Below are 21,913 nucleotides of genomic sequence, written 5' to 3'. Positions count from 1 at the left end.
CTGATTTTAAATTGTTCTATAAGAGTAAATCAAGCATGGAACTGACCATTTACATTTATCTTTATGAAGATGAGAGCCCTCATATCAGCTACGTGATTGGTGGAGCTCTGTCAATACTGGCCATCCTGATACTCATCGCTGCATTCATTATTTATAGGTAGGGTTTAATAAAGCACTTTGCGAATGAAGTCCTTTTCTCAGCTGCTCAAAATAAGATAAATATTTGGTTTTGTCATTATTTTTTGCTTTCCAGGCACAAAAAATTCAAGTTTGCAGATCCAGGAGTGAGCAACTTGACTTACAGCAACCCTTCATACAGGACATCAACGCAGGAGGTTAAAATAGAAACCGCCCAGAAACCTGCGATAAACAACCAGCTGCGATATAAAAAAGAGGTATTGTTTATTGTTCTTTCCTTTGAAGATTTCACAAAACAATCAATTAAATGAATGTAAGTGCTGTTGATGTTGTTTGACATCAGCCATGCCTGACATAATTATTCTCATCAGGTTAAACTGGTTTTATATTTTTCGTGAGCAGTACTTCACAGAGTCTCAGTCCCACTCATCTTTTTTCCCCATGTTCTCCATGACAGCTCAATCATCCTTACAACTCCCTTTCTCCTTTCATCTTTTGACATCTCCCTTTTATTTTCATCCGAATGGCAAACAAGGTAGTTCAACAAATTGGGAAAATATTGCTTCCCACATTTAAGTCAGCCGTGTGATTGTGACCAACTGTTTGATCTCGAATCCAGCATCCCATGTTTTTCTTCTTGCATGTAATCAGATTTTTTTGCATGAGAGTGCAAAAAGATAGTGTTTATAGTTGTTACAATTTGTTAAAATGATAATGAATTGTTATAGGCTAATTCTTTTTAAAAATAACCTCTTCTGCGTGAGGTAGCATGAATTGCGAACTTTATCTTTTGAAGTGCAGTGGTTGCAGTGTTTGTTTTTTATTCTTAATGCCATGGAAAGAAATGCTTTTTTTTTTTTTAATCAACCAAGTTCCCCAAACAGTAAACAGCACATTATTAAAAAAAATGGCTTGTGAGTGCTGTTTTATGTTGATCTTATGATTGTAAAACTAATTTCATACATTATAGTAATTGTCCTACAATATATACAATGTACTGTATTTACATAAATAACTATACTAACAACATACTCTTGTGAAAAGAAGTGTGCTTAATTGTAACATGCACTTGCAGTGTACTTCAACTCTAAAAATATATTTAAAAATGTTTACTTGCAGATAATATTAATGAAATAAAAGGTCACTTAAGTGACTTACTACAATGGCGTTTTAGTGCCACAAAAAAAAAAAAAAAATTAATGCTATGAGAGTAAAGTCGAAGTGTTTCGAGAGTAAAGTTGAGGTGTTTCGAGAGTAAAGTTGAGGTGTTTCTAGAGTAAAGTCGAGGTGTTTCGAGAGTATAGTCGAGGTGTTTCGAGAGTAAAGTCGAGGTGTTTCGAGACTAAAGTAGAGGTGTTTCGAGAGTAAAGTCGAGGTGTTTCGAGAGTATAGTCGAGGTGTTTCGAGAGTAAAGTCGAGGTGTTTCGAGACTAAAGTAGAGGTGTTTCGAGAGTAAAGTCGGAATGTTTCGAGAGTATAGTCGAGGTGTTTCGAGACTAAAGTAGAGGTGTTTCGGGAGTATAGTCGGAATGTTTCGAGAGTAAAGTCGAAGTGTTTCGAGAGTAAAGTCGAAGTGTTTCGAGAGTATAGTCGAGGTGTTTCGAGACTAAAGTAGAGGTGTTTCGAGAGTAAAGTCGGAATGTTTCGAGAGTATAGTCGAGGTGTTTCGAGACTAAAGTAGAGGTGTTTCGGGAGTATAGTCGGAATGTTTCGAGAGTAAAGTCGAAGTGTTTCGAGAGTAAAGTCGAGGTGTTTCGAGAGTAAAGTCGAGGTGTTTCGAGAGTAAAGTCGAGGTGTTTCGAGAGTAAAGTCGAGGTGTTTCGAGAGTAAAGTCGAGGTGTTTCGAGAGTAAAGTCGAGGTGTTTCGAGAGTAAAGTCGAGGTGTTTCGAGAGTAAAGTCGAGGTGTTTCGAGAGTAAAGTCGAGGTGTTTCGAGAGTAAAGTCGAGGTGTTTCGAGAGTAAAGTCGAGGTGTTTCGAGAGTATAGTCGAGGTGTTTCGAGAGTAAAGTCGAGGTGTTTCGAGACTAAAGTAGAGGTGTTTCGAGAGTAAAGTCGGAATGTTTCGAGAGTATAGTCGAGGTGTTTCGAGACTAAAGTAGAGGTGTTTCGGGAGTATAGTCGGAATGTTTCGAGAGTAAAGTCGAAGTGTTTCGAGAGTAAAGTCGAAGTGTTTCGAGAGTAAAGTTGAGGTGTTTTGAGAGTAAAGTCGAAGTGTTTCGAGAGTAAAGTTGAGGTGTTTCGAGAGTAAAGTCAAAGTGTTTCAAGAGAAAAGTCGAAGTGTTTCGAGAGTATAGTTGGAATGTTTCGAGAGTAAAGTCGAAGTGTTTCGAGAGTATAGTCGGAATGTTTCGAGAGTATAGTCGAAGTGTTTCGAGAGTAAAGTCGAAGTGTTTCGAGAGTAAAGTCGGAATGTTTCGAGAGTAAAGTCAAAGTGTTTCAAGAGAAAAGTCGAGATGTTTCGAGAGTATAGTCGGAAGGTTTCTAGAGTGAAGTCGGAATGTTTTGAGAGTAAAGTCGAAGTGTTTCGAGAGTAAAGTTGAGGTGTTTCGAGAGTAAAGTTGAGGTGTTTTGAGAGTATAGTCGAAGTGTTTCGAGAGTAAAGTCGAAGTGTTTCGAGAGTAAAGTTGAGGTGTTTCGAGAGTAAAGTCGAAGTGTTTCGAGAGTAAAGTCGAAGTGTTTCGAGAGTAAAGTTGAGGTGTTTTGAGAGTAAAGTCGAAGTGTTTCGAGAGTAAAGTCGGAATGTTTCGAGAGTAAAGTAGAGGTGTTTCGGGAGTATAGTCGGAATGTTTCGAGAGTAAAGTCAAAGTGTTTCAAGAGAAAAGTCGAGATGTTTCGAGAGTATAGTCGGAAGGTTTCTAGAGTGAAGTCGGAATGTTTCGAGAGTAAAGTTGAGGTGTTTCGAGAGTAAAGTCAAAGTGTTTCGAGAGTAAAGTTGAGGTGTTTTGAGAGTAAAGTCGAAGTGTTTCGAGAGTAAAGTCGAAGTGTTTCGAGAGTAAAGTTGAGGTGTTTTGAGAGTAAAGTCGAAGTGTTTCGAGAGTAAAGTCGAAGTGTTTCGAGAGTAAAGTTGAGGTGTTTCGAGAGTAAAGTCAAAGTGTTTCGAGAGTAAAGTTGAGGTGTTTTGAGAGTAAAGTCGAAGTGTTTCGAGAGTAAAGTCGAAGTGTTTCGAGAGTAAAGTTGAGGTGTTTTGAGAGTAAAGTCGAAGTGTTTCGAGAGTAAAGTCGGAATGTTTCGAGAGTAAAGTCAAAGTGTTTCAAGAGAAAAGTCAAGATGTTTCGAGAGTATAGTCGGAAGGTTTCTAGAGTGAAGTCGGAATGTTTCGAGAGTATAGTCGAAGTGTTTCGAGAGTAAAGTTGAGGTGTTTCGAGAGTAAAGTCAAAGTGTTTCAAGAGTATAGTGGAGGTGTTTCGAGAGTAAAGTCGAAGTGTTTCGAGAGTAAAGTTGAGGTGTTTTGAGAGTATAGTCGAAGTGTTTCGAGAGTAAAGTCGAAGTGTTTCGAGAGTAAAGTTGAGGTGTTTTGAGAGTAAAGTCGAAGTGTTTCGAGAGTAAAGTCGAAGTGTTTCGAGAGTAAAGTTGAGGTGTTTTGAGAGTAAAGTCGAAGTGTTTCGAGAGTAAAGTCGGAATGTTTCGAGAGTAAAGTCAAAGTGTTTCAAGAGAAAAGTCGAGATGTTTCGAGAGTATAGTCGAAGTGTTTCGAGAGTAAAGTTGAGGTGTTTCGAGAGTAAAGTCAAAGTGTTTCAAGAGTATAGTTGAGGTGTTTCAAGTGTATAGTCGGAAGGTTTCTAGAGTGAAGTCGGAATGTTTCGAGAGTATAGTCGAAGTGTTTCGAGAGTAAAGTTGAGGTGTTTCGAGAGTAAAGTCAAAGTGTTTCAAGAGTATAGTTGAGGTGTTTCAAGAGTATAGTCGGAATGTTTCGAGAGTAAAGTCTAAGTGTTTTAGAGTATAGTCAGAATGTTTAAAGAGTAAAGTCGGGGTGTTTCGAGAGTAAAGTCGGAATGTTTCGAGAGTAAAGTCAAAGTGTTTCAAGAGAAAAGTCGAGATGTTACGAGAGTATAGTCGGAAGGTTTCTAGAGTGAAGTCGGAATGTTTTGAGAGTAAAGTTGGGGTGTTTCGAGAGTAAAGTCAAAGTGTTTCAAGAAAAAAGTTGAGGTGTTTCAAGAGTATAGTCGGAATGTTTCGAGAGTATAGTCGGAATGTTTCGAGAGTAAAGTCGGAATGTTTCGAGAGTAAAGTCAAAGTGTTTCAAGAGAAAAGTCGAGATGTTACGAGAGTATAGTCAGAATGTTTTGAGAGTAAAGTCTAAGTGTTAGACTTTACTCTCAAAACATTCAGAGTATACTCTAAGTATTATTAGAGTATAGTCTGAATGTTTCGAGAGTAAAGTCGAAGTGTTTCAAGAGAAAAGTCGAGGTGTTTCAAGAGTGTAGTCAATGTTTCGAGAGTATAGTCGGAATGTTTCGAGAGTATAGTCGGAATGTTTCGAGAGTAAAGTCAAAGTGTTTCGAGAGTAAAGTTGAAGTGTTTTTGAGAGTAAAGTTGTAATTATGAGAATAAAGTCAAAATGATGATGACTTTATTCTCAAAATTTTGACTTTATTCTCATAATTTCGGTTGTATTCTTAAAACATTGCGACTTTAATCTTGTAAATTTAGATTTGTACATTTTTTTAACGTGGCACTAAAACGCCGTCATAAGTTTCAATAGAAATGACAAGTATATTTTAGTTTATCATAAATGCTTGTCAGAACATTCAGCAGTACTTTAACTATAGTTGAAAGACAATAGAAGTAATTATGAAGTTACATATTAATATGTACTAAGTCATTCTTAGGCAAGTCAAAAGAGTTGTGAAGTTCAGCTTATTGCAATAAATATGAATTCAAACTATAATACATTTTTTAATATTTAATTGCAGTTAATAAGTTCTCTTTTTATAAGTATGCTAAAGTGCACTTCTTTTTCAAAAGAGTAAGCCACAGTAATCATTTCTTCCGAACTGAGTTTAATCTGGTTTCTGATGGCATCTGTAGGTCCAGGGTGTTTGTGATGGAGGCTACACTAAAGAGAAGATCCGCATCGTGGAAGGCGTGTGTCTGCTCTCAGGAGAGGATCTTTACTGGGAAGACTTGAGACAGTTGAAAGTGTGTCGAGGAGCCGGGCTTCACGCCTGCATGCGTACGGATACCGTCTCGCTACAGGCCAGCTCCGCCTCTCTGAACGACGGAGAGACCGAACAGCTGCTGCAGGGCGACCAATCAGAGTGCTCGAGTATTAGCACCGCCCACGCAGTGACGGCTCAACATCACAGTGCGCATCCCGACACCGGCTGGGTCCCCAACCGTAAAGCCTCTACTGAGAGCGAAGTCTGAAACTGTACTAACAAACACGGTCAACATATGGCAGAACAGAAACCTCTGACCACACAAAAGACTTGAATACACACTGTTATTAGAAGTAAAACAGGTAGGTACAGTCATACGGACCACATATATAAATATATATATACTTAAGCAACTCACACAGAGGAAAGCTAATGCATACATACACCAACAGCCAAATTAACTGTACATAGATTCGAGACAGACCTCATACTTGAAAGTTTCCTTTGCATTACTCTAAACGTCAATAATACATATATAAAAGCGGTACGGCGACATTCGTGCACACAAACCCTCCATCATCTTGCTCAGTTCATCTGGATCGCCTCTCCTTTAATTCGGACTACGAAAACAAGATTTTTAGGAGAAGGACAAAGCACGCTGGAGTCAGAGACCTTGTGAGAAGGAAAAAGAAACACTGACAGATATTTTGAGCCTTTTTTGTATACAAGAGAGAAACTCTGAAGTAAATCGCATTTGGTTTCTAATGCAAGCTCATGTTATCGGTTCACTAAAAGCTCTCGCAAGGTGTGTCAGCATCCAGCCCTCATCTTGCCACGATGAAATGTATTTATGAACTTTCTGTACTTTGGATTGGGTTTTTAATGTTTTCTTCTGTTGAAGTAGTTTTTAAAAGCATTAGGGGTGTTGAAAGACTCGTTCACACAAGTTTGTGATGGTGCCAAAGGACAGAATTTTACACTCTCATGAAGAATCTGTTTTTTTTTCAGCTACACTGAATATTTCTAATAAATTACAGTCCATTTTAAAGAGTATTACAGTTGTTTTATCAAAGATGAAGCCAGTTTTTAAATATATATGTACAATGGGGGTTAAAACGTTTAGAATAATTAAGATTTTTCTTTTTAATGTTTCTGAAAGAAGTCTCTTTTTGCTCACCAAACCTGCATTTATTTGATCAAAAATGCTGTAAAATGTGAAATAATATTACAATTTTAAATAACTATTTTCTATACAAATATATTGTAAAACATAATTTATTCCTGTCATGCAAAGCTGAATTTTCAGAAATCATACTAATATGCTGATTTGCCACTCAAGAATCATTTCTGGTCATTATTGAAGATTTTCTGCTTGATATTTTTTTGCCATTTAGATGTTTGAGGTAAAAGAAAGAAACAAAATTAACACTTTTATTCATCCAGGATGCATTCAGTTGATTAAATGTGAGAGTAAAGACATCTATACAAAAGATTTTTACATTTCTATACATCAATGAATCCAGAAAAATAAAAAATATTTTCTACATTACTGATTATAAGAATTACTATTAATATTTGAGCACCAATAGTAGTCAATGCAGACTTGATGAGCATAAAATACTTTTTCCAAAAACATTCATCTTAATTATTCCAAACTTTTGACCAGTAGTGTCATATACGTATATAAATATGGTACACAGTTCTGGCGTTTCTTTTTTGATGTTAAATGTGTTTAGAGTTGATTTAGCTACCAAAACAAATAACAGTCAACCAGAATCTGTAAAGCACCTTGCACTTGCATATGATTTAGCCATTTATGAAAAAAGGCTATGCTATGTGCAGGTTAAAGCGTCACAAAACCTGTCAGGATCACGTCCAGGTCAGGTTTACCCCAAAATGAAAAGAAATAAGTCAATGTTTTGTTGAAAATTTGTAAAAGTGAGTGCATTTTTCGAATTACTGTAATGCAAATAATAATCATAAGTTCTCATTATTGTAATATATTTGAACTGTAAAGTATTTATACATCGTGGTAGTGTTTTTAAATGATTTTGCTTACTGTAATACCATAAATACTGTATGCATTCATTAAAATCCAATATGAGAATTCTGATTTAGGAAAAATAAATAATTTCTTTTTATTTTGGGTTGAGTTTGACTTGGACGTGCATTTTGTGAGATTCACCTGTTTATTCGGAACTGTTTATGATGCTTTCGAATTTGTTTTGTACATGTTTATTTTCTATAAAGTTTATTTGAGGATTGTTATGAACCCATATGTGTTTGAGTTCTCAAAACCACCTTGGAGGAAGTTCTCCAGGGTTCAGGACTATGTTTTTGCTGCTAAAACACATTGCGCATTCAGGCCACACGGTAGTTTATTGGTCTTGGCAGCTCAGATCGTTGGCTGGCGAGGCGAGCGGAGATGATCGCGGTTTAGTTCCCCTTCCTCCCCTCCTTGTGTTTCAGAAAAGATGTCCGATTTTCACGATGTATACAGAGTCTTTTGAACAAACATGCATTAATTTTATTCATTTAAATTATATAACCACTTCATTTGTTTGTAGGGTTGGTGCCAGTTATTTAACAGAGTGCTCTTTTTTTTTTGTTCCAGTCACATGTAACTGCTGTAAGTTAACTAAGATATATTTATAATTTTCATCGGTTGTAACTTGTATGTAAATATGAAGATGCTGTATATGTAGTTCTCCTTTGCAATACTAACAAGCTGTGTGTGACAGTGATTTACTTTGCTTTTTTCTATCTTTAATATAAAACTGCATTTGCTTTTGAATACAAATATGGTACTACTTGGTCACTTTCTTTTAAAGATACTGCATATATTACACTTTTGTCAAACATTTTACAGTTGAGGTCAAAACTTTACACCCCCCTTTCAGAATCTGCAAAATGTTATTTTGCCAAAATAAGAAGGATCATACAAAATGCATGTTGTTTTTTTTTATTCAGTACTGACCTGAATACGATATTTTACAAAAAATATGTTTACATATAGTCCACAAGAGAAAATAATAGTTGAATTAAAAAAAAATGACCCTGTTCAAAAGTTTACATCCCCTTGGTTCTTAATACTGTGTTGTTACCTGAATGATCCACGGCTGTGTTTTTTGTTTAGTGATAGTTGTTCATGAGTCCCTTGTTTGTCCTGAACAGTTAAACTGCCTGCTGTTCTTCAGAAAAAGCCCACAAATTCTTTGGTTTTCCAGCGTTTTTGTGCATTTGAAACCTTTCCAATGATGACTGTATGATTTTGAGATGCATCTTTTCACACTGAGGACAACTGAGGGACTCACATGCAACTATTACAGAAGGTTCAAACACTCACTGATGCTCCAGAAAGAAAAACATGCATTAAGAGACGGAGGTGAAAACTTTACATTGTACATTTTTCTTATTTTGCCTAAATATCATATTTTTTCATTTAGTACTGCCCTTCAGAGGCTGCAGAAGATGTTTCCCAGAAGACAAAATAAGATAATTTACCCTGATCTTCAAATTCCAAAAGTTTTCTTAATGCATGGTTTTTCCTTCTGGAGCATCAGTGAGTGTTTGAACCTTTTGTAATAGTTGCATATGAGTGCCTCAGTTTTTCTCAGTGTGAAAATATATATCTCAAAATCATACAGTCATTGTTGGAAAGGGTTCAAATACACAGAAATGCTGGAAAACAGAAGAATTTCTGCAAACTGAAGGATTTTTCTGAAGAACAGCAGGCAGTTTAACTGTTCAGGACAAACAAGGGACTCATGAACAACTATCACTAAACAAAAACAACAACAACAAAAAAACAGCTGTGGATCATTCAGGTAACAACACAGTAGTGAGAATCTAGGGGTTGAATGGGGTCCTTTTAATAAATGTAATTATTTTCTCTTGTGGACTATATGTAAACATCTTTTATGTGAAATGTCTTATTCAGGTCAGTACTAAATAAACAATAACACACATTTTATATGATTCCTCTTATTTTGGTGAAATAATTAACATTTTGCTGATTCTGAAAGGGGGATGTAAACTTTTGACCTCTACTGTACATCATAACTCAGATTTCTATAAATCTACCAGGCTTTTTTTGTCATCTTAATCTTTACTGAGACAAAATGCATTTGATTAAATGTAAATTATCGCTGTGAAAGAGTGGAGATGACAAGCACACTGTTGTTTATAGCGCTGGTAAGTCTAATTCATTCTGTTGAATTGGTTTGTTGTAAACAGTCCTCTTTCTCACATATGCAGCGTTAGGAAACGTTGCTTTTAAATTTAATGCATTATTGTTCATTTCTACAAAATTAAGTCAGTGCGTTACTTACAGAAAGTAATGTGTTACGTTACTTTTGCGTTACTTTTTCCTCTTCTGGGCTGGACCTGCCTGTTTGTTTTTTAATATAATATATCATATTTTTGGAAAACGTAAAAGCCCTTTTTCCAAAGTGAAATGAATATATGTCATGCCTAAGGAAATGTAAATCCATGTTTGTACAGTAGAGGGCGCAGCTTAAACAAAACTTTCAGCTGTGCTGCCATTCTGGATTCTAAAACAATGCAAACACAAATGTTATGTTTAGATGTCATTTTTGGATAGTACTATGGTGGGATTGGATAATTTAAGGTCAGCAGCAAAGACATTTAAAAACATGGGATTAACCATGACCCTGGATCACAAATTGTATGGGTCAAGATTTTTCTTTTATGCCAAAAATCATTAGATAAAGATCATGTTCTGTAAAGATATTTAGTAAATTTTCCCATCGTAAACATATTACAAAACTAAATCTTTGATTAGTAATATGCATTGCTAAGAACTTCATTTGGACAACTTTAAAGGTGATTTTCTCAGTAGGATATTTTCTCTTGCATTCTCTTGCACCCTCAGATTCCAGAAACATTAATAGAAAGCTTATCTATTCAGCTTTCAGATGATGTATAAATCTCAATTAAAAAAAAAAAAAAAGACCCTTATGACTCGTTTTGTGGTGCAGGGTCACAAATACATAAAGGATATTTGTGTTATTTAGGCTAACATATTTAATTAAAGCAGGTTTGTGTCATATTCTAAGTTTGCATTTCACTCTTTTTATTTATTATTGTTTTTTTTTTTTTTTTTCTGAGGTAAATTACATTACATGACTATTCACAAGCTGAAATGCCTGGAAAAAATAGTCAACATCTTCAAGTAACGTTTTCAAGCATTAAGGGACCTCCGTAACACTAATAAATACACTTTTTTATAAAACTATAATACTTCAAACTAGAGAATGAAAATTAAATAATTGATTTCACTGCGTAATTCAGACTAATAAAATGCATTTTTTTAAAAAATTCAGGATATGGGGGAAAACATCAATATTTATATCATTTCATATAGTTAATATAACGTGAAGAGTAAAAAATCGCAAATGTTTAGTTTTATACAACGAAGTTAATATTAAGAGACTTACGTTTTAGACACCATATTGTCTATTTTTGCTCTATTTATTAGTGTGCAATGACCTTTTAAATACAACTTTTGCTTATTGATTGTTTGGTATACCTAATAGACAAACAGACAAAAATATGAATCATAGCCTATTTATATAAGGTTTTATTTTTATTTTATTTGGGGGAGGGCCATTCTTCAAAATATTGTCTTCTGTGTTCAACAGAATTAAATAAACTTAAGTGGAAAGTGTTAATTGTTATAGTTTATTATTATTATTATTATTATTATTATTTTGTCTGAACTATCTCTTTAAGATTTATTCAGTGTATTTTTTACATGTCATTCCTACTCCGGCACATAGATGCCAGTAAAGCAAGTGTTTATTTCGCTTGCAACCCCGCAGTGAATCCACTGAAGAAATTGGATCTGTAACAACTAGTGTTGAGCTGAACATTTGGAAATATATTTAAATAAAACGCATATAATCTGTAATTAATAAGCACTACTAGATACTACTTTAATAATAAACATTCCGTCGCTTTTTGGCAGCATTTGTCATGAAAATGACAGAGGAAAACAAAGCTGTTAAGCCAGGTGTTACTGAAGAGGATGTTCGACTGCTAATAAAAAGAAAAGATGATATTGAAGAGCAAATTAAAGCATACTACGACATGCTTCAGACCGTAAGTTCAAACCATAGATATAAATATTTAAGGATTTGAATATGTTTTGTCATTTAGCCCGAAGAGACACATTGTTGGCTGCTTGGAAGCTGTTTAATTTGAGAACGCGTTAAAACGGCTAGTTGTTGTTTTGGACGCAACGGTTTTATAAGTTTAACAGTTTAACCTTGACGATGTAACGGCAAAATACGTTTTTTGGTGCTCGTAAATTACGGTAATGTATCGTTCGTCTGTCTCAATGTGTAACTTTATGTAAACAAGAACGACAATAATAGAGGACGTGATGGCCACTTGCATATAAATGACATTTAACGTGTCATACAGTTTGGTTTTATAAAGGCGAGACACTGCAGGTGAATAGGGTAAAGAACTAATAGTTACTCAGTTAATTTATTATATTGATAATTGCGAATAGTTTTTGTATTACGCGTTTTCTAAAATGTTAGGTTTAATATGCAAATGATGCATTATTTAATGAAATATGTGCTAATTTGCATACATTTCTAGTACAAAAATGTAAACCATGGATAAAGTCAGTTTCAAAATTATCGTTTATTTTTTTTATATATATATTAGAGTCAAATATTTTTACAGAGGGGATTTTGGGTCTCATTTTGTCACTCCATAATTCTGAAAAACTTAGAACAGACAGTTTTTTTTTTTTTTTTTTTTTTACCATTTTTGAGGGAATAAAATGTTGTATAAAATCAAGCAAATTATATATGAACAAATCCCTCTGTAAAAACCTTCAGGATATAGACAGGAATAAAAACGTAAAGTTTGGTGTGTGTAAGTGCTACTGAAGTGGAGATTTATGGCTCAGTGTAGGAGAAAAAACTCATTTTGAGAAAATAGCCTTTAAAATATGGATTGTAATTCAAATCTGTTGACGCAAATATAATTTTTTAATGATAAAGTGCTATCAAAAGCACATAACAGTGTCTTTTGGGTGTTTTCTTTTTACTAGTCTGAAAAAACACAATATGAAAAACCAAAATCTCAAACTTGACAGGTGCATGAAAAACTGTGTTTCCCCTTAAATGATTCACTACAGCAGTGAAATCCAGCATCTTTAACCAACTGAACCAACCAGCCATAATGGTCCATTTTTGAAATTTGCACATCATCTGCATGGCAAAAAAAAGATTTTTCTTCCTTAGTATTTTTGTCTTGTTTTCAAGTATAAGTATCCAAAAATTATTGAATCAGGATGCATTTACTAGACAAGTAAAACAGGGTTCCCACGGGTCCTTAAAATCCTTGAAAGTTTGTAAATCTGAAAAAAAAAAAAAGAAGTAGTTTAGAACGTTTTTGAAAATGAAGATATATAGATACAGGTCCTTGAAAGTGCTTGAATTTATTTTGTGCAAGAAGTTTTCTAAAAAAAAGAAAAAAAAAAAGCATTCCATATTATTCCCTCCAGTTCGCAAATGTGTTATTTTTGTGTTACTTTGTGGCCTATGCATACTAGCTTGCTTGATTTACGTTAGTTGCATGCATTTACAACAAATAGAATAGTAGATCTGTCATATGGACAAAAATAACACATGAAAACTGTAACAATGTATGTTACAAGGTAACACGATATTACCTTGCTCTTACTTGAAATATGTCCCCACATTAAGATATGTCTTGTTTTCTGAAAAAATTACCCACATTTTGTTAGTTTCTGTTTAAAATAAGTAAAAAGATCTGCCAATGGGGCAAGAAAAATAGTCTTGTTTAGCCCTTTAATGATGTTATGTTTATTATCCCATTGATATTTTTGCTTGTTTTACGCAAAAACTAACAACATTTGGATACTTTTTTGACATAGCATCTTACGTCATTTTACTTGTCAAGTAAATGCATCCTGATATGAGAATACTTAGATATTTATACTAGAAAACAAGACAAAAATACTAAGGAAAAAAAGAATAATTTTTTGCAGTGTGAAAGCGCTCCATTGATGTATGGTTCGTTAGCATAGGACAAGTTTTGGCTGAGATACAACTATTTAAAAGTCTGGAATCTGAGGGTGCAAAAAAATCTAAATATTGAGAAAACTGCTTTTAAAGTTATTAGCAAAAAAAAAAAAATTAAGTTTTAATACATTTACGGTAGGAAATGTACAAAATATCTTCATGGAACATGATCTTTACTTAATATCCTAATGATTTTTGGCATAAAAGATAAATTCATCATTTTGATCCATACAATGAGTTTTTTGGCTATTGCTACTATACCCATGCTCCTTAAGAAGTTTGGTGCTTCAGGGTCTCATAAAGGCTAAATATGACGCATGCATGCAAAACGTAATTCACATGCACAAAAACCAATTGACATGCATAAAGTGAAGTAATACATTTACCAAATGTTTCCCAAATGAAAAAATAAATATACAATGTGTGCACAAACTTTTAAATGTTGCAAGCTGATTGCAGTTTGAGTCTATTTGGACTGTATATTTTATTACATTTTCCCCAGTGCTTTGTGGGATTATGTATTCCTGCATTGAATATGTTTAGTACACAGTTTTGAATTTTTTATGTTTTTTGTCCAATTTTCAAGTACTACTTGCATTAAATGAAAGTTATTTGTATTATATTAGTTCCTGATCCCACCAATCAATTTTAAATGATCGATAGGACAAAATTGCATTGTCACTGACACATGTACCCATGCATCTGGAAATCTGATTTAATACTCACTTAATTTAAAAAAAAATTTCAGATACCTGATAAAAAAGATGACAAAATAATATCAAATTTTAAACATTCGGACATTTAATTAGACTGTAGCTGGATTCTGGCACAGAATTTCGGCCATAGATTTGTTAGAGTTTATTATAGCCATTTTGTCGCTGTTACTTGCTTAAATGATTTTGTTTAATTTAACCTTTAATCACTAAGAAATAAGGTGTTGTTATATTAACACATTTGATAAATCTTTGGAATATGTTTTCTTTACTGTCTTCAATGTTGGTTTGTGTGTGTATTTGCGTGTGTTTGCCCTGCAGTCCGGTGTAGGTATGGACGGTCCTCTGGTTGATGTCGAAGGCTTTCCTCGTGCAGATGTGGATTTGTACAAGGTCCGAACAGCAAGACACAATATCTCTTGTGAGTCCATTTTTCACCTGTGTGTTAAATAATTGTGATGAATCATCAGTAGTGAACACAAAAAATGTTATGATAATAGCACTGACATGTATGAAGGTATGTGAATATGTTAATCATCCAGAAGCATAGTATATATCAGGGTATGTGAGCGGAGCGGAGTGCGAGCGGAGCGCGGAGTGGAGCGGTGTGATTTTGAATGGAGGGAGGAGCGGATTTTTGAAAAGTCGGAGCGTCGTGGTTTTCACTCGCTCCAAGTGCGCTCCACCATCGCTCCATCATAAGTACAATTCATGCCAACGGTCCGTAATATAACTGCATAATAAGCAGGCATTCACATGTTAAACATTTAGCTTGATAGAGATGGATCACTCAAATCAGAAATAATGTGAATGGACATGAGCGGTAAATTATAGTTCACAAGGATTTAGTTTGTTCCTTCTAGATACTGAATATATTCAGGTGAAAGCCTCATTTAAACATGTGCAGCACTTATTCACACGCAATTGCTGTGACAATAATGCATTAAAACAAATGTAATGGTATCCGATTTCGAATTATCAGAAATCTGTAAGAAATGCAGCGATCCATATGTAAAATAACTGACGAAAATGTAGTTATTTTCATTACAAACCTTGCACTGCATAAAGCAGTAGTTATACTCTTTTAATGCTGACAATGTTATTAGCTTGGTATGTGGTAGGTACAAAGTTTGCACACTATTCCAAACTCTCCTGTTGTTTTAATATGTGTTATGAACAGGACCGTTATATTTAAAACATAAGGCTATTTCTGAATGTTTTGACGCGGAGCGAAGGCGGAGCGGTGTTTCTGATATCAGTGAGCGAGGAGTGGAGCGGGAGCGGAAAATTGTGAACCCGGAGTGGAGCTGGAGAGGAGCGATTATTAAATGCACTGAGCGCGGAGGGGAAATTGTTGCCGCTCCACTCCGCTCACATACTCTGGTATATATCACAGTACCATAGTTTTACCATGTTAGTGCCACAGTGGTTTTTGCAAGGGAATGAATGTTAGCTTAAAGATAATTTACCCACCCCCTTGTCATCCAAGATGTTCATGTCTTTCTTTCTTCAGTCGTAAAGAAACTGCCAGCGTCTGTTTTACATTACAACCCTATGGAGAAAACCGTGTTTTCAAAAAAGTCCTGCACGTTTTTTTAAGCGCCACCGCTTCCTGTCCTGGCAAAATGTCAAAAAAAGAAAAGCTGCATTTGCATTTAAACTGCATTTTGGAAGTTCACACTCTCGGGCACCATAGAAGTCCACTATATGTAGAGAAATCCTGAAATTTCCTCAAAAAACATAATTTCTTTACGACTGAAGAAAGAAAGACATGAACATCTTGGATGACAAGGAGGTGAGTAAATTATCTATACATTTTTGTTTTGGAAGTGAACTTCTCCTTTAATTTCAGTAGGGAATTGGTGCAATTCATTAAAATATATATATATATATATATATGTGACCCTGGACCACAAAACCAATCATAAGGTTAAATTTTACAAAACTGAGATGTATGCATCATATGAAAGTTCAATAAATAAGCTTTCTATTGATATATGGTTTGTTAGGATAGGACAATATTTGGCCGAGATACATCTATTTGAAAATCTGGAATCTGAGGGGGCAAAAAAATCAAAATACTGAGAAAATCACCTTTAAAGTTGTCCAAATTAAGTTCTTAACAATGCATATTACTAATCAAAAATTACATTTTGATATATTTATAGTAGGAATTTTGCAAAAAATCTTCTTGGAACATGATCTTTACTCAATTTCCTAATGATTTTTGGCATAAAAGAAAAATCAATAATTTTGACCCATGCAATGTATTTTTGGCTATTGCTACAAATATACCCCAGCGACTTAAGACTGGTTTTGTGGTCCAGGGTCACATATATTATGCCCTTATACTCTACTGCTACATTTCAACCTGAAATCCTACGCACTCAAGTTTATGTTCACTCAGCACATTTACAGTGGAAGGGATGTCAAATATTGGTGTCATTGTACTGGAAAACCCCCTCAAAGTTACAAAATCTGATTACAGTACTTCACAAGCAACAGTCTCTCTAAATGTACACACTTCCGGTCAAAAGTTTGTAATAATAATAAAAAAAAAAGAATCTTTGTCTTATATGCTCACCAAAACGGATATTTGATTACCGGTACAAATACAGTAAAAACTGTAAAATATTTACTATTTAAAATAACTGTTTCCTATTGTAATATATGTTAAAAAATAATTTATTCCTGTGATGCAGAAGCTGAATTTTCAGCATCATTATTTTAGTCTTCAGTGTCACATGATCCTTCAGAAATCATTATTCATATGCCGATTTGCTGCTCTATCTTTATTATCATATATATTAAGAATGTCTAATTATTTGCCATTATTGGTACTCTTCATGTTTTTGATTTCTTTTTTAATAATTTTTTAAGGTTTACAAAATGATCACAAAACTATCATGGTGGAGATTGAGGAGGCCCTTCATAAGCTGCATGCAACAGCAAGAGGCAAACAAGAGAAGGATGAGACAAAGATGGAAGTCACTGAGCCGGCTGCGTCTCTGCCAACTCCGTTTGCACTGGTGGATGCCGTAACACAGGGCTCCCCTGCTTTTCAGGCTGTAAGTTTGTGCCACTTCTAGCTTGAAAATTAAAAATTAAAAACTTGTAAATAAACATGCAACATTATGTAAGTAAAATAGGTTGCAACTTGTAAATGCTGTGTCTTGTTGACACACAGATCCTGTATATTTAAAATGATACATTATATTGATTATGTTAGCTGTGTTCTTCAAAGTTGCTCATTGCAAGTTTTATTTAATTTCATGTTAGTACTTAATTGTTTTTTGAGCCTATGCACACACTAAAGATGCAACTAGAGAGATTAAAACAGATGTACCAGGGCTCTATGCTTACTTTTCTTTTTAGGAGAACTGAAAGAGTTAAGGAGCACAGTCAAAATTTTAGAAGCACCTTCTAATCAAAAAACTGATTAAAAAAATGAGCCTTCCCGTTACGAGATGATATTTTACTCCTTAAAGTGATTTAAAGGGGAATTTTGTTTTTACTTTCGTAATGGCATTTTCTTTATTAAAAAATGTCATCTTTAATGTCTAATTTTTTACACACAAAAAATATTTTTTACGCTTTTTACATTTTATAATTATAAAACAGAATAAGAACAAGTAGAATAAGTTACAATTCAAATGAAATCAGTATTAGCAAAATTAATTTGTACTATAAAGGTGGCACAGAAGAGCATAAAAGTGGCTTGTAGGTGTATTTTCATGTTTAATGAGGTTCAGAGATGGCATGAGTGCAACCAAAATCATAAATTCATGTTGAGATTAATGTTTTAAATATAAAATTTTGAATACAGAAATATTAAATGTTTTCAATGATAGAAAAGATTAAACTAAATCTGCCAGTAGGTGGCAGCAAGTCACTGATTTAACTACTGAATCATATAATTTATTTGATTTGTTTGAACGGCTGATTCCACTGCAAAAAAAGCTTTTACTTTATTTAGCTTGTTTCCAGCCAAAAAAAAAAAAAAAAGTATTTTTTATTTTCTAGATAAGTAAAAATTGTTGTTTTCTGAAAAAAAGGGTCAAAATTAAGTGTGTTTTTGCTTGAAACAAGCCAAATAATCTGCCATTGGGGTAAGAAAAATAATTTAGTTTTCTGCTTGAAATAAGTTTTTTTGTGTACTTGTTCTAAGCAAAAACTCACTTATTTTTAAATTCTGAAAACAAGAAAATAATTTTTACTCGTCTAAAAAATCCTTCTTAATTTAAGAATTTTTAGATATTTTGGCTAAGTAATCTAAGTAAGTAAGAAACACATTTTTTTTGCAGTGTTCAGGAATAAAACAAGTAACTGTCTTTATGAATGGGACATTGACTCATTGACTTGATTTGTTTAAAAATGCATGTTCATTTCATAGTCGCACGTACAGTGTTGTTTTCGTCAACGATGACGATGACGAAATCATTTCGTTGACGCCACTTTTTTCATGACGATAACGAGACGATGACGAGATAAAAATGGCTCGTTGATGACTAAAACATGACGAGACGTGTGTGAGTTTTCGTTGACGAGACGAGAATAGACGAAAATGTTAGTGGATGGTCCGTCAGACGTTTAAAATGCATGACATTTCTGCTTATTGTGCATGCCAATCATAACCTAAAACGTATCTGCCGCTATGGCAAGCCGTTTTAACATTCCATCCTTGTTTGTCTTTTATGTTTTAAAACATTCCTTCATTATTGTAATTATTGGTGAAAATAGTTGATCCGGAAGCTCACATTGTGTTGAAATATAGATCTGCTATTTTCAGATCTTACAAGTGACACTACCCAACAGCAAAATAATTACTGACCTACATTAATTTGTTAAAAGACTACTTTTTCCCCTTTTTTGACTAAAACTAGACTAAAACCTTTTTGACTTTTCGTCGACTAAAATTGGACTAAAACTATCACATATAGAAGTGACTAAAATTTGACTAAAACTAATAAGCATTTTAGTCCAAAAGACTAAGACTATGACTAAATCTAAGATGGTTGTCAAAAACAACACTGCGCATGTAGTAGTTTTCAGTCCCAAATGCAATGAAATGGTCGCTTTATTGAGCCTGTGTTCAGCATTTACAAAGTGGCTATTTGTTAATAGCTGATATTTCATGGGGAAAAACCGTTTCACTGATTTCTGTTTTCTTCTGTTTGTAGGGTTTGCGAGTTGGTGATGAGATTATAGAGTTTGGCTCCGTAAATACACAAAACTTCAGGAATCTGCGTGACATCGCTTCTGTTGTCCAGCACAGTGAAGGGGTTTGTTGGAACTCCAACCTTTTTCCTTTAAGTTTAAAACTGTAGTGCATTTACTTATTCTTTTTTAATACTTTACATTTCTGTTTATGTACAACATGATTCAGTTTAATTTTGTCTTGATGGACTATTCTCCTATTTCTGTTTACTGTAGAAATCCCTGCGTGTTGGGCTACTTCGAAGTGGACTGGAGGTGCATCTTAATTTGACCCCGAAGCAGTGGTCTGGTAGAGGACTACTAGGGTAAATAATGTCTTTATTGAATTAATATTTGGAAAATATGAAAAATAAAACCGTTCTTGATGAAAATGTTCTTATGTCAATAGGTGCAACTTAGTACCTCATCAGAGATGACAAGTGAAAGGGCAAGGATCATCTTTATGAAAAACAACACATCTTTTTTTGCTCTAAATAAATTTGCAGTGGGTTAACTTCTGTTTTGCTTTTGCATTGATTTGTTAAATTAATTTAGATAAATTACCAAGAAGAAATGACAGACCATTTGGTTTCAGACTTACTTAATCTGCCAGAAAGGATGAATAGAGAATTTAATAGCAAGGTTTTCACTTAACCTTTTTCTCCTTTTAAATTTCTTGCATCCATTTTATACATTTTACCATGTATACATTTTTCTAAAATTGGTGCATTCTGGAAAAATCTGGCAATGGGAGCTTAAAATATGATTTAACATTTTGATGTCCAAACATCAAATAATAATATCAGGTAACATCAGGTTGAGTAAATGATGTCTGAATTTTCTTTTTGGGTGAGCTATCCCTTATATATATATATATGATAAATATATTACAGTGTTTTTTCAGTGCTCTTGGGCTTTATTCTTCTTATTATTATCATTATCAGATTTCAACCTTATTTTTCTTACATGAAAATCAAATTAAAACTGACATGGGAAACATTAACCACACCTTCACTGTTTTTCTTGCTACTTTCAAAATGCAGTTTATGCATAGATTTTATGGTCGGATCCAGATTTTTTAACATTGAATTTTAAAATCATATTTCATGTAAATATGAATTACTAGTCATTTTAATTTACAGTTAACTTAAATTCATTCTTGACTAGTCAAAATGTACTTATTGATATTTTGTACCATGTTTAATGTTTTCATAACTTTTTTCTTTATAATGATTTTCTCTAATGACCATTTTAACTTCCCAAAACTCAGTTGTAACTATTGAAGACATAATTATAGATTGTCAGACCAAAGCATTAAATGATCATTTGGCTTGCCATATAACATTATACTTGCATATAGAGGTGTAAGACTACATAGGGTTGGGGTTACCTTTAACCTGTAAATGACAATTAATAATTAAGACTTCAAATTTAAAATGTCTATTAAGTTTTGACTACTCAAACTAGTTTTGAATTGCAATGTATTAGTTTCAGGTACCAAAAATACATTCTCGATATCTTTAATAGTAATCATTTGCATATCTCGAACTAAGAATTTTTACTAATATTTCAATTAGACATCTTGAATTACAGTTCTACATGGGTAGTAAAAACTAACTTGTAGATAGGCTATTTTAAAAATGTAAATATTTTCAAATGGAAATATAACAAAATAGCTTAATTCATTGTAAATTATGACAAATATACTCTGACGTTTTTTAAAGAATCTCTTCTGCTCACCAAGCCTGCATTTATTTGATTCAAAATACAACAAAAGCAGTAATATTGTGAAATATTTTTACTATTTAATAGAACGGCTTTCTATTTGAATATATATTAAAATGAAATTTATTCCTGTGATCAAAGCTGAATTTTCAGTATCATTACTCCAGTCTTCAGTATCACTTGATCCTTCATTCTAATATGCTGATTTGCTGTTCACAAAACATTCATTGTTATGATTATTTTCATCAATATTTAAAACAGTTGAGTGCATTTTATTCAGGATTCTTTGATGACTAAGATTCAAAGATCAGAATTTATCTGAAATAAAACGCTTTTTTAACATTATACACCATTCAAAAGCTTGGAGTAAATTTTCTGGGTGGAAAGAAATGAAAGAAGGAGGCTTTAAATTGATCAAAAGTGATGATAAAGACATTTGTAATGTTACAAAAGGTTTCTATTTCAGATAAATGCAGTTCTTCTGAACTTTCTATTCATCAAAGAAACCTGAAAAGTCTACTCAGCTGTTTTTAACAACAATAAATGTTTCTGAGCAGTAAATCAGCATATTAAAATGATTTCTTGAAGGATCATGTGACACTAAAAACTGGAGTAATGTTGCTAAAAATTTAGCTTTGAAATCACAGGAATAAATTACATTTAAAAAAAAATATTAGAATAGAAAACAGTTATTGTAAATAGTAAAAATATTTCAAAATCAAATAGATGCAGGTTTAGTGAGTAGAAGAGACTTCTTAAAGGAGTAATAGAACAAAAAATTACATATAATTTACTCACCCCCTTGTCATCCAAGATGTTCATGTCTTTCTTTCTTCAATTTTTTGAGTAAAACATTTCAGGATTTCTCTCCATATAATGGACTTCTATGGTGCCCCAGAGTTTGAACTTCCAGATTGCAGCTTCAAAGAGCTCTAAACGATCACAGCCGAGGAAG

At 33.6% G+C, this 21,913-nt stretch overlaps 2 protein-coding genes across 2 annotated transcripts in view; both read left to right on the top strand.

Moving 5' to 3' along the window:
- lrp4 (low density lipoprotein receptor-related protein 4) overlaps positions 1-8,023 on the top strand; it is a 144,169-nt gene extending 136,146 nt beyond the window's left edge. The window contains exons 34-36 of the mRNA XM_073835565.1: positions 70-157; positions 254-395; positions 5,167-8,023. Of these exons, the coding sequence (XP_073691666.1) occupies positions 70-157; positions 254-395; positions 5,167-5,505 (569 nt within the window). The 3' untranslated portion in view covers positions 5,506-8,023. The remainder of the gene's footprint in view (positions 1-69; positions 158-253; positions 396-5,166) is intronic.
- Positions 8,024-11,089: 3,066 nt separating this feature from the next.
- psmd9 (proteasome 26S subunit, non-ATPase 9) lies at positions 11,090-20,236 on the top strand. The gene is made up of 6 exons (XM_073837502.1): positions 11,090-11,360; positions 14,359-14,458; positions 16,918-17,105; positions 19,218-19,319; positions 19,471-19,559; positions 19,643-20,236. Exons 1-6 carry the CDS (start codon positions 11,235-11,237, stop codon positions 19,668-19,670), a joined length of 633 nt encoding a protein of 210 aa, XP_073693603.1. The 5' UTR covers positions 11,090-11,234; the 3' UTR covers positions 19,671-20,236.
- Positions 20,237-21,913: the final 1,677 nt, after the last annotated feature.

This window comes from Garra rufa, chromosome 3 (genome assembly GCF_049309525.1).
Source record: "Garra rufa chromosome 3, GarRuf1.0, whole genome shotgun sequence".
Lineage (NCBI taxonomy): Eukaryota > Metazoa > Chordata > Actinopteri > Cypriniformes > Cyprinidae > Garra > Garra rufa.
This window is presented reverse-complemented; position numbering and strand designations above follow the sequence as displayed.

What these genes read in the sequence shown, in the direction of transcription:
- psmd9 (XM_073837502.1), top strand. Translation starts at nt 11,235, where the DNA reads ATGAAAATGACAGAGGAAAACAAAGCTGTTAAGCCAGGTGTTACTGAA. An exon ending in TTGTCCAGCACAGTGAAGGG is followed by an intron (nt 19,320 to 19,470) that starts GTTTGTTGGAAC and finishes TGTTTACTGTAG; the next exon opens with AAATCCCTGCGTGTTGGGCT. An exon ending in TCTGGTAGAGGACTACTAGG is followed by an intron (nt 19,560 to 19,642) that starts GTAAATAATGTC and finishes TTATGTCAATAG; the next exon opens with GTGCAACTTAGTACCTCATC.